Source organism: Fukomys damarensis, unplaced genomic scaffold (assembly GCF_012274545.1).
Source record: "Fukomys damarensis isolate Sample0158 unplaced genomic scaffold, DMR_v1.0_HiC HiC_scaffold_9, whole genome shotgun sequence".
Taxonomy (NCBI): Eukaryota; Metazoa; Chordata; class Mammalia; order Rodentia; family Bathyergidae; genus Fukomys; species Fukomys damarensis.
In genome coordinates this window covers 1,333,540-1,345,180 of record NW_022900921.1, presented here as the reverse complement: position 1 = coordinate 1,345,180, position 11,641 = coordinate 1,333,540, and the positions used below count along the sequence as shown (strand labels likewise).

Genomic DNA, 11,641 nt, shown 5'->3' with positions numbered 1-11,641 from the left:
AAAAAAAAAAAAAAAGAAAAAAACCAAACCCAACAACCAGAGTAAAAGGTCCAAAGAGTAAATGACTATGTTTTATGGTTAAAAAGCCACTGTGCCCAAAACATCTCAAAAGTGCCTACTTCTTTCCTGCTTTGCAACTGCGTGCTAGTGCCAGCCTCCATCCAAGGCACCTACAGCAGCTTCCTAAATGGCTCCTCTGCACCTGCCTGTGCTCTCTTTCCCACTTACTACCAGTAAAAGTGGACCTTTTAAACAAAAACCATAAATCGTGTTCCTGCTAACCCCCAAGAAATTCCAAATGTTTTCCTGAATCCTACAAGACTCCCTGATAGGGTCCCTACCTGCCTTTTTTCCCCATTAGCTGCACTTTTCTTGTTCCCTCAGCCTATTCCTGCCTGAGGGCCTTTGTCCTTTCTAACTGGAATCATCCTTATACACACATTTTTGCCTATCCTGCTCTTTCTAGTTAGATTTTATCTTTAAATGTCATTTCCTTATCACCCATTGTAAAATATCAGTTCATTCACTCCTATTACACATTGCCTTGTTTTTGTTTGTTTCCTTGCATTTCTCCTCAATCCCAGTACTTCTGTGTTGACTTGGTTGCTCAGTCATTATCATTATTTGGCTATTAGAATGTAAGCCTGTAAAGAGTCTGCCCTTTTCTGACCTATTCCCTGTTATTCCCAGAGCTTTGACCTTTCTTTTTGTAGGTGGGCACTTGCTAAGTATTAATGGAGTGAATGCCCACCATGTGATTTGTAGCACTCTGTTGAATCCCATAGCAGCAATGCTTAAACCCTGTGTTACTCAGAGCTCTTTGGGGGCACTTCTTTTTAGCCCTTCTGCAGTTTTCTATTATATACCTGTATGCACTGGTGGTAGACCTGGAGAGTGAAGCAAAGTATTAACAAGCTCTACTAAAAGTGTCTTGCTACTGGTTACTTCCTCCTCCTCTTGGAAGAATTTCCCTTTGAGTTCCTCAGCCTCTCTGCATGTAGGTTTCTCTGGACCTTTCCCACTCTCACATGTCTATCATGCTTCTCTCTTTTGGGCTCCTGTCCCATCCTTCCCTGAGATTTTAAGGCTATATTTGATCGCTGTACTTGAGTATTTTAATGTCATTTTCTCTTATTCCCAATGCAAGGAGACTTACATGTTTTATTTACTTTAGAATGGGAGAGCTTGTTTGAAGCCACCATTTCCAAAGAAGAAAATCAAGAAGCCATGAAAAAATTCTTAGTGGATCATCCTTTGGACTTCAGTTTGGGAAAAACCTATATAGATGAGGACAAGTTGGAGAAGCAACAAGGTAGAAAGAACAAACTTCTCAGGAAAGTATTAGTTACTATCAAAAACACATTCATGAAAGAGAAGAACTTTAAAGGTATTGAACTTGGGAAAAGTCTTGGTCCAAAAACATCATCACTTACTAGAAAACCAGGACTTGTTTCCAGAGGAAGGAAACCCCGTTCACAGCAGTATTCAATTCTGTTTAAACAACTGGGAGTCAACACAGTGCGTAAATGTTATAAATGTAATATCTGTGGGAAAATCTTCCTCCACAGTTCTTCCCTGAGTAAGCATCAGAGGATCCATACTGGAGAGAAGCTCTATAAATGCAAGGAATGTAGGAAGGCCTTCAGCCAAAGCTCGTCCCTGACGCAGCACCTGAGAGTTCACACAGGAGAGAAGCCTTACATATGCCGTGAGTGTGGGAAAGCCTTCAGTTTCACCACGTCTCTGATTGGGCACCAGAGAATGCATACTGGAGAGAGACCCTATAAATGTAAGGAATGTGGCAAAACATTTAAGGGTAGCTCATCCCTTAACAATCACCAGCGAATCCATACTGGAGAAAAGCCCTATAAATGTAATGAATGTGGCAGAGCCTTCAGTCAGTGCTCATCTCTCATCCAGCATCACAGAATTCATACTGGAGAGAAGCCGTATGAGTGTAGTCATTGTGGGAAAGCCTTCACATCAATATCGCGGCTGAGTAGACACCATCGCATTCACACTGGAGAGAAACCTTTCCACTGCACTGACTGTGGGAAAGTGTTCAGTTACCACTCAGCCCTCATTATCCATCAAAGAATTCACACTGGTGAGAAACCATATGCATGTAAAGAATGTGGGAAAGCCTTTAGCCAAAGCTCAGCACTTATCCAACATCAGAGAATTCACACTGGAGAAAAGCCCTACAAGTGTGAAGAATGTGGGAAGGCCTTCTCCTGGATCTCACGGCTTAACATCCACCACAGAATTCATACTGGAGAGAAGCCGTATCATTGCAAGGAGTGTGGGAAAGCTTTTAGTTCCCACTCAGCCGTGAACACTCATCGAAAAATTCATACTGGAGAGAAACCGTATAAATGTAATGACTGTGAAAAAGCCTTCAACCAAAGCTCAGCCCTAATTCAGCACCAGAGAATCCACACTGGAGAGAAACCATTCAGCTGTAAAGTGTGTGAGAAAGCCTTCAGACAGAGCTCATCCCTGATGACACACATGAGAATTCACACTGGAGAGAAGCCTTATAAATGCAAAGAATGTGGGAAAGCGTTTAGTCAGAGCTCATCTCTTACCAATCATCAGAGGACTCATAATTGAGAAAGACCATAGGAGTGAAATGCATGTGAGAAATCTTTCAGGGGAGATCCATTGCATATTGAATAGCAAAGAATTCATCCTGAGGAGAAAGTGATGAGTAGGTAGGTAATTGTGGGTAAAATTTTGTAAGTTAGACCTTGTCAGGTAGACACTTCATGCAGGATAACTTCGGGAATGTTAAGAAAGCATCCATAAAATGTTTTTCATATGTTCTTAAATTGTTATTGACTTTAAAACTGTGACTGAGATTGGAGGACTAGCATTTTACTTTCTTTCTTGTGATGTTTGACAGCTACCAGCTTTCACAAGCATCATTGGGAACTGGAATTAGGTAAAAAGTACAGCCATAAATTAAGTTTAGGAATTTATTTTTTGAAACGGCATCTAGATCTTATGCAATCCAGTTATACTAGAAATAATATTTGGGAAAAAGGAATGTACACAGGTAACTGTCTACCTCACTGTCACTATAAGTTTTTCTAATATTCTGAAAACAAATTGTATAGTTGGTTGTTATTAAAACTTTTAGGTTACTTCTCCGCTCTCAAAGCTATTCATTTGAGAAGAAATTTTGAAATATGCAGGTATACTATCCTTTGTGTTTTCATCCTACTTGTTCACACCTCTGATTCAAATCTAGTTACTTTATGTCACAAAGTACAAAGTATTGTATATGTTTTTCTCAGAAAGTAATTACTTTTGCTATACTAAATTGAAAAGTAAAGGTTATTCAGATTATTTACCCACTTTTGCTACTTATTTACTGATAAATGTTTTAAGAATTAGAAATTATCTCACAGGGAGCAAAACAGTCAGCTTCCACACCGTGCTTGCTTCCTTGAGTTCTCTGGTCACCAGTCACTAAGATGACCAGGAAGATGTGGAGCCCAGGTTGTCCTCCCAGGAGGTACAGTTAACCAGGTGACTCATGCCTGCCTGTCTTTTGGCACTGTCAGATAAAGCTTGCAAAATAAGCAGAACAAAAATAATGATATTCATTTTACCTCTAGGGAATAATGGGTCTCATTGTTTCAAACTTGAGATGAACGTACTTTTCTGGGCATTTAATTATCTGTAAAGCTCCCCCGACCTTTTTACAACTGTTCTTTTAAATTCTCATTCCCTGGCAATTCCTAGGAGAATATAACTTCCCCAAGTATGAGTAGCCTCAAAATTATCAAAGGAGTTAAATTTGGATTAAATCCCACAAAGAAAATAGGCCCAGTTTTTAAAGGAGGATCTACCAAACTTTCAAGTAATAGTTTATTCAAGTCTTACACAAAATGTTCCAGTGGAGAATGAGGCTGCAATCACCAAGTACTAAAATCAGATAAGGGACATACAGGAAGAAAAATTAAAGGTTGCTATTATCCGTGAATAAGAGATGTAAAAATCCTAAACAAAACTCAGTGGATGTAATCCCAAAGTATCTAAACAAAGCTAGTAATATGATGACTATCACATTTTTTTTTTTTTTTTTTTTTTTTTTACTGAAAACCTGCAGGAAAAAAAAAGATGAAATGTGAGAAGCAACTATGATGGAAGGAATATATGTGGAAAAGAATATGGAAAAAGAATGATTGATTTGGTAGTGCTCTGAAATACAAAAGTGGTACACACATAAGACTTTGGATTCTGACTCTCTTAATTGTGTGAAAGGCAAAACTATAAAACTGTAAAACCTCCCACCCCTAGTTCTGGGGATTGAACTCAGGACTTTGCACTTGAAAGGCGGGTGCAGTGCCACTGAGCTAAATCCCCAGTCCCAAAACTATTACTATTAGAAGAATGTATAAGAAATAACTTCATGACCTCAAGGCAGAGAAGGATTTCTTAATACAACCAAGCTATCTTGTTTTTGATGTATTTGCTCACATTAAAAAGCTGATTTTTAAAATATACAAAAAAGGAAATGAAAAATCATGACACTAATGTACCTTTCCACGATACACCCAGCAGACTATTATATAATCTGGAGATTTTAAAGATTCTTTACATTATATAGGAACGCGTCAGGACATATAACTAATTTTTTGTTAGTACATAGTATACAAAATGTGTTTCATTAAGGCATATTTGTATGTACATATAGTATACTTTTACCATTTCTGCACATGGCTACTTATTTTACAGATGAGGAAATACCAGTTTCCCAGAAATTGTCATGAAAAGATGTCAACTTCATTAGTAGTTTAAAAATTAGAGCCACAGGTGTAATGTAATAACTATAGATGAGAAAAAAAATTGAGGTATAGCAGTACTGAGCTTTGAAATGTATGTGAAATCACTAGAATTCTACTCTGCTAGAAGCTCGGCTGGACAGGATTTTTACCATGGCTGGCAGCTGATGATGCTGCAGGCCGAGATCTTAGCCGGGCTACTCTGCATGGCTTGGGCTTCTCACAGAAGAGTAGCTGGTTCTGAAGAAGCATCCCATGGACAAACGTTCCAGGAGATGAAAGTAGAAGTTGCAAGTCTTATAAACCAGCTTTGGAGGCCACCTAGCATTAACACATTCCTGCTAGCTTGAACCACCAGTGCAATATGCATGACTGCTTTGGGGCAGCTTGTGCCACCTGATGGCTGTCCAGTGCTGCCTGATGGGGCACTCGTGCATGATGGGACACCATGGTTCAGAGCCATCTGGCAGCAAGACATACAAATGAAGGCCCTGTTGTGAATGTGCTCATACTGATGGTGAAGAATGACTGACATAGCGTGCGCAGATTCAAGAAGTGATTGTGTCATGGCTCATTAGTTGCAAACTTGGGAGACCATTCACTATATAAACAAAATTTGCAGTAGTGATTTACCTCTGGGTGTGAGGTAAGGAAATGGTAGGGAGAGGGAGTCTCAGATTGCCTGGTTCCCCTAAGAGACTCTTGAGGAAGAAGCTGCCCAGGCCAGCCGGAGCCATGATGCAAGTACATTGTGTATATCAACAAAAATAATTGCATAGAACATTTTGACCCAACTCTACCTTGAGTGAGTTGAAGACAATCCCTGGTCACCCTGGATGCAATGAACATAAATTTTAGATGGAATGAGCTCAGAGCTTATACTAATGACCATCCTAAGATCATACTGCCTTTTGGGCCACTGTTTAGTGTGAACATGGCTCATCAAAAACGCTGTCAGTCCCTCCTTCTCCTCCCTGAACTTTCCTTCTCACTCCTGTCTCTACACCAGATGAAGATTGGTTCCTATCCCAAGTAGGAAATGCACAGCAAATTAAAATGTGTGTACTTTAGGGGAAGTACACAATGAATTAACAGTCATCTTTAAGTTGTCAGCAGATTTTCTTTGGCCAGGTTGTTTTATTTTCAAACAGACTTGCTCTGAATCTAGAAAAAAAAAAAATTTTCCTGGGTTTCTAATTTATCACTTTTGAAGCATCCTAAAAAAGAAAAAAAATTTCATTTTCACAATGCAGTTGACATGTAAAGGTTTAAGAACACACCATTTCAAAATACACCAATTTTATATATTGACTGCTTCAAGATGAAATCACCTGGGGAACTGTAGCTGCAGAAAGGGTTGTTGAGCCTGTCTTCCTCCATCTGACAAGCGGCGAAGACCCTGTTAGGAGGGATCTTTCCGGTGCCTGAGGGAGAAGGTAGCCTTCATCCTTACAGAGACGGAGCTACGATGGACCTGAATAAAGAACCTCTGGAATCCCTTCTCGGCGTTTTGGCTAAGATCAAGTGAAGCTCTCTGGAGTAACCCTTAATACCTCCTAGTGACTCTTTGGGATTTACTGCCCTTAGTCCAGAGCCTTCTGTCCTTCATTCCTTCACAGAATTACTATTCCTTGTCTAAAAAGTATAAAAGCATTTTGTTTTGCTCCTTTCTTCAGGTCTTTGCACCTTTGAGAGGGTGTTTTTATATGTATAAAATCAATGAACTTTATTCTTTTCTCTTGTTCATCTCTTGTGTTAATTTGGTCCTGGAGTCAGCCCAAGGTCCTGCGTAAGAACTGGGGAGGCGAGCGTGCCTGATAGATCATACTTAACAGTGTTTAGAGTAATTCAGTTTTTACAGTGTCCTTTTGGGTAGTTTGGGGCTATGACTTCATTTGCCATCACGTTATGAAACGTGTTTTCTCCTGAAGAGATCTGAGAAACTAGCCAGGTTACTTATGTTCTAGTCCAGCCCTCTGCTGGGTCTATCCAGTGTCCTCATTAGATTTATGCTGTTTCTTTAGGAAGAACACTAGAGAAGAAATATCCTTCCCAGTCTGTTATAGTATCATTCTAGGGGCTTGTTATACTAACTTCTACTACTTGGTAATTTTAACTTTGTTCTCTTGGTTAAGATGTTGTCTGTCAGGTTTTCCAAGGGAAAGTTATAATTTTTCCCTTTGTAGTCATTAATATGATGATAATATATTTTACTTGTTACACTCGCACCCCCTTAGGCTTAGCACCCTCTGAGCTTGCTTTAATCAGTTACTAACTGGTTTCCAAATGGGGATTTTGACAATTTCATCATTTATTTTACACTTATTAGTAGGCTTAAAGAAGAGTTTAATATTCTCTGTATTTATTTCTGTGATTCTGGAAGCATGGTTTTCTGTGTTATTCAGTTATCTTAATTTGTTAATTTCATTTATTTCCATGAGTGTTATTTTGATGCTGAAATTGTCTCAGACGTGGCCTTTTGGGAAATGCTTCAAACTGGTCTTTGGGTCCTTTCTGTTTGTTACAAGATTTGGATTAAATCCAAGCTTGTAATAGATACCTATGCCTGTCAGCAAAAACAAAGCATGATTTCTAGATGACTTGGGAGAGTTGGGGTGGCAGTGGAAATTGTGGTGAAATAGTTAAGGATATATCAAAGCAAAAGCTGCCACATTTTTAGGTTGATTATTTCAAGTGAAGGCACTTGAGACATTGCATTTCCAGAAAGAGCTCTCTGATCTGCCTTTCCTGTAGGCAGCAAGCCATAAGGATTCCCTGAGAAAGATGCCTTCCCTTCAGAGACAGGGAGTCATTGCTGTCCTGGAGCTGCACAAATAAAGACGGAAATAACCCTTATCTTCTGCTGGTTTCACACACACACACTCACACACTCACACCCATCCCACTAAGACACTGCAGAGCTGATTCCAAAGTGGCTGCACCATTTCACGTTCCCCTCAGCGAGGGTAAAGTTTGTTCACATTAAGGTGATCTCTGATGATGAGAAAAAGATTAGAGAAGAGTTGTTACCTAGTTTTTAAACACAGTGCATCCATTTGGCTCTAGCCTTTCAAATTCCTGAACAGTAATTAGGAGCAATTTCCATTTCACCTTTTCTTCACTTTGCCTTTTTTATTTTCTGAGGAGGAAGGAAGCAAAGGAGGGATGGAAGGGAGAGGAAGGGAAAGAGGGAGAGGGAGAGAAATAGTCCATGTGAGTTCTATCACATTGGACCCAGGGCCTGTAGGATCAGGATAATAGTGGATTTCTTACTAATGAATGGATGCGGTATGCTGGGTACACTTTAAAAAACAGATTATTATTATTTTTAAAAACCACATTAAAAAGAGAGTGGGAGAATAATCACTTTAGAAACTGAATTCTATAAGCTTAGAAGATAACCTTGAAGGGTCCTCCCACAAAACAGAGAAAAGAAAAAGAATTAAAATGTTAAGAATGAGATACATGAAAGTCAGACACCAAGTCTAAGAATTTAATATGTTGCTAATTAAAAAAGCAGAAAAAAATAGAACAAATTATCCTTTTGTGGGTCTTTCAAAAATAATGGGTAAAGTTCTAAATAAATTTTTTAAAATATAAAGGTACAAGATCCCAGTAATGAATGTAACTGCACTGTCTACCTAGAATGTACCAATAAATTCAATTTAAAAATTTTTAAAAAACTTTAAAAAATAGAAATACAAAAGGTACAGGAAACAAGTATTAAAGTCAGCATGTGAAAACACTTAAAATACTTATATTGCTTCCGGAAAGCTAAGTATAAGAGGCCTATGTGTTAACTCACAAAAAGTAGCCAGTGGCAGTGTAAAAAAGAAACAAAAATAGTAAGAGCTGCAGGAGACACGGGTTTCCACCACATCTGCCCCTTAACCATCTGTGCCCGCTCTGTCCACTAATCTTGTACGTGAGTTGTCCTTGTTCCTTTGTAAAGCCTTCCCCACTACTTGTGATCCACAGCCCAGTCCTGTCAGCAGCTCAGAGGCCTTGTTTCAGCAATTTCCAATCTGTGTTACATCATTTCCCTTCCTTTCTAAATTCTAGTAGCATAGAAAAATGTTATTGCTCCCCTCTTGAGAACAAATGTTTGAACCCACCTTTGATTCCAGAAATAGTCCCACTTTAAAGAGGTTACAAAGATCCCTTTGCAAGAGTCCTGTATTCTCACTGTCCCACAATGGTTCTTGTTCTATTTGAACCTGTTCCAGTCAGGTTGCCTTTACAGTGTCATCAGAACCACTCTTGTGAAGGACACTAATAACAATTTCAGCATCAATAAATCTGATGCTCTATTTCTAGTGCACTGTGATTTTAAGAGCAGCACATTGACATCACTTAGGAACTTGGGAAGAAATGCTAAAACACAGGTTTTAGACTAGAATCTGTATTTTTTTTAAAGTATATAAAATTTGAGAAGTCAGCAATCATCTGTTCTTAGAGCTCCTCCTCTTACCAACAGCATTAGACCAAGTTGCTCATACCCAGCTGATCACGCCCCACTGAAGCACTATTAGCAAAAGCAGTAGAGGCAAATGCCTTCAGTGTGAAGCTTTATTGGCTAGGAAGTAGGCTGTGGATTTTTTTGTTTTGTATTTTGTAACGGGATGGACACTGAGGACCTTGCGTTTGCAAGGCAGGTGCGGGAACCATTGAGCTAAATCCCCATCATAAAGCAGGCTGTGTTTACTTTATCTGAGTGTGTGTCAGAGGTGAAAACTGCCATTTAGTGTCTTTGTTTTTATCTTCCTGTTGTCTTAGAGTTTCTCTAGAGATTCAAATAGGGCCTGGCACTTGTGCATATCAAGCTGTTACCTGGGCATGTGAACTCTTGGTGCCCTTCACACCTTGGCTGCAGACATCTGGCATAGTCACATAATTAATTGCATTGTAGCCCCCGACTCAAGGTAAGTGTGCAGAGGTTATTACACTCTTATTTTAGATATATCTTTTCCTTTTTTATTTTTGGAATCGGGGATTGAATTCGGGCCCTTGTGCTTACAAGGCAGGTGGTGAAACCCCTGAGCTAAATTCCCAGCCCACTTTTCCTATCTTTAATGTACTCCATCATATCATGTATCATATAGTCTATTTCTTTTCAACCTCAGTAGAAATGTTCTACTAAAGGGTTTTTTACTGTTTGTGCAATAACTCAGGACTGCTTACTTATTTATGTAAGTTCCTACTTTATCTCCTTAGAACAGTGCTGAGTCTGCCTCTCCAGAATTATAATTCCTAAGATACCCCACCACCCCCACACACACACGTTCCCTTTCTTTTAAAATTCACCTCTTCCCCCTGCCGGAAGCACAGAGATTTTTCTCTTGAGCTTCACTCAGTCATAAGTAGCTTTTCCGAAGGTAAAATTACTGAAGTATGGAGGCCATTTACGATTGGCGTCTTTCTGGAGCGTCTAACCCTCAGGTTTATTTACACCGAACTGTCAGTAATTGACTACAGATTAAGTGTTCAAACTAGCACTGGCTCCTGCAGCAGAGCTCTGCACCTGTTTGTGCCCTAGTAAGCTATGATTCTCTGAGTCTGCCTGTACATCTCCCCAGTCTGGGGGCTCTGATTTACTCTGAGGCCTCAGTTCTCTGGTATATCTAAGAAGAGTTACTGACTTTCTGTTCAGTTTTTTTCTTGTTGGATGACTTCCAAGCATTTTACTACCCAGTTTAAAAGTCCTGTGACCCCTTTTGCGTATTTTACATTAAGGATGTGTTGGGCTATTTCCCAACACCAACAACCAGCTCCTCGAGTCTCCAAACAATAACCCTTAGTTCAGTTCTGACAGTAACTTTCTGGAGTCAGTGTCAGACTCCAGAGATTGAGGGGACTCCTCACAGAAGGATTCCAACATACAGACGCCAACATCAGGTCCCGGGACATGTGTTACCTCTGTTCAATCAGCCATAAATCACAGTGCCCATGACCCTGGCTTCAGGTTCAGTAATTTGCTAGAATGTCCCACAGACAGATCTCAGGGAACATGTTTATTTGTTTTAAAGAATACAATTTAGGAATAGCCAGAAGTTCCAAGACCATTTGGTGCCTTTATCTAGTTTTTCTCTTTCTCTACCCCTGTCCTTGACCTGCGCCCAGGGGAATTTCTCTAGTAAAGTTTGTTTTTAATTCCGTCCAGTTAGGATTAGCTAGATCTAATGAGACCCCCATTCTATTTTTTTTACTGTGTACAGACCCCTAACCCTACACTTTGACCCTTCAATTCTGTTAGCACAGCAGAACGGGGATCATAGTATACACATCAGGAACGAGAGAATTCTCGTACATTACATGTAGCCATCATAATAAGGAAATGTCAAAAACAATTCAGGAAGATGCCTTGGAGAGCGCTGTGGTCAAAGCTTACAAAATATTGGTAACGTTTTTGTCTCTCGTGTGTTGGATGTGCATTAGGTCATCCTTCAACTGTACCTATGCATATGGAATCTTCATCGTACATACTAATTACAAATAAAGACATCCAATCCAGGTTAGTTTTGTCAAAACATTGTGCCTGCACGACGCACCCTTAGCTGTCTGCGGACCCCTGAGGCAACCCCGCCCGCCACACACCTCTAGCCCTCGCTTCCGGTTGCCGCGGGGAGAGGCCGTCCACCTCCCGGAAGTGGCCTCGCGCGGTGCCCTGTGGGAAGCGCAGTTGGGGCGGTCCGAGGCGTGACGGGAGTCGTAGTTCTGTGGAGCCGTAGTTCAGCTCGCGGCCTTTCTGGGGAGGTGAACCTGGCAGTTCCGCGGCCTGGGGTTAAGAAGCTCGCCGCCACCTCTCGAGGGCCGCGGTGGTAGCCGGCACCTCTCTGTGTGAGTAGACA

At 40.3% G+C, this 11,641-nt stretch overlaps 2 protein-coding genes across 7 annotated transcripts in view; both read left to right on the top strand.

The window, feature by feature from the left end:
• Znf879 (zinc finger protein 879) overlaps positions 1 to 2,715 on the top strand; it is an 11,810-nt gene extending 9,095 nt beyond the window's left edge. For all 3 annotated transcript variants that reach the window (XM_033761512.1, XM_019207445.2, XM_033761513.1), the window contains one exon: positions 1,175 to 2,715. In XM_033761512.1, coding sequence (XP_033617403.1) covers positions 1,175 to 2,613 — 1,439 coding nt within the window. In that variant the 3' untranslated portion in view covers positions 2,614 to 2,715. The remainder of the gene's footprint in view (positions 1 to 1,174) is intronic.
• The window catches only part of Znf354c (zinc finger protein 354C), a 28,430-nt gene continuing 19,436 nt past the window's right edge, over positions 2,648 to 11,641 (top strand). For 2 of the 4 annotated variants that reach the window (XM_010623765.3, XM_033761509.1), the window contains exon 1: positions 11,311 to 11,630. The gene's annotated coding sequence lies outside the window, so the exon portion shown is untranslated. The other 2 variants (XM_033761510.1, XM_033761511.1) reach the window with 2 other exon arrangements.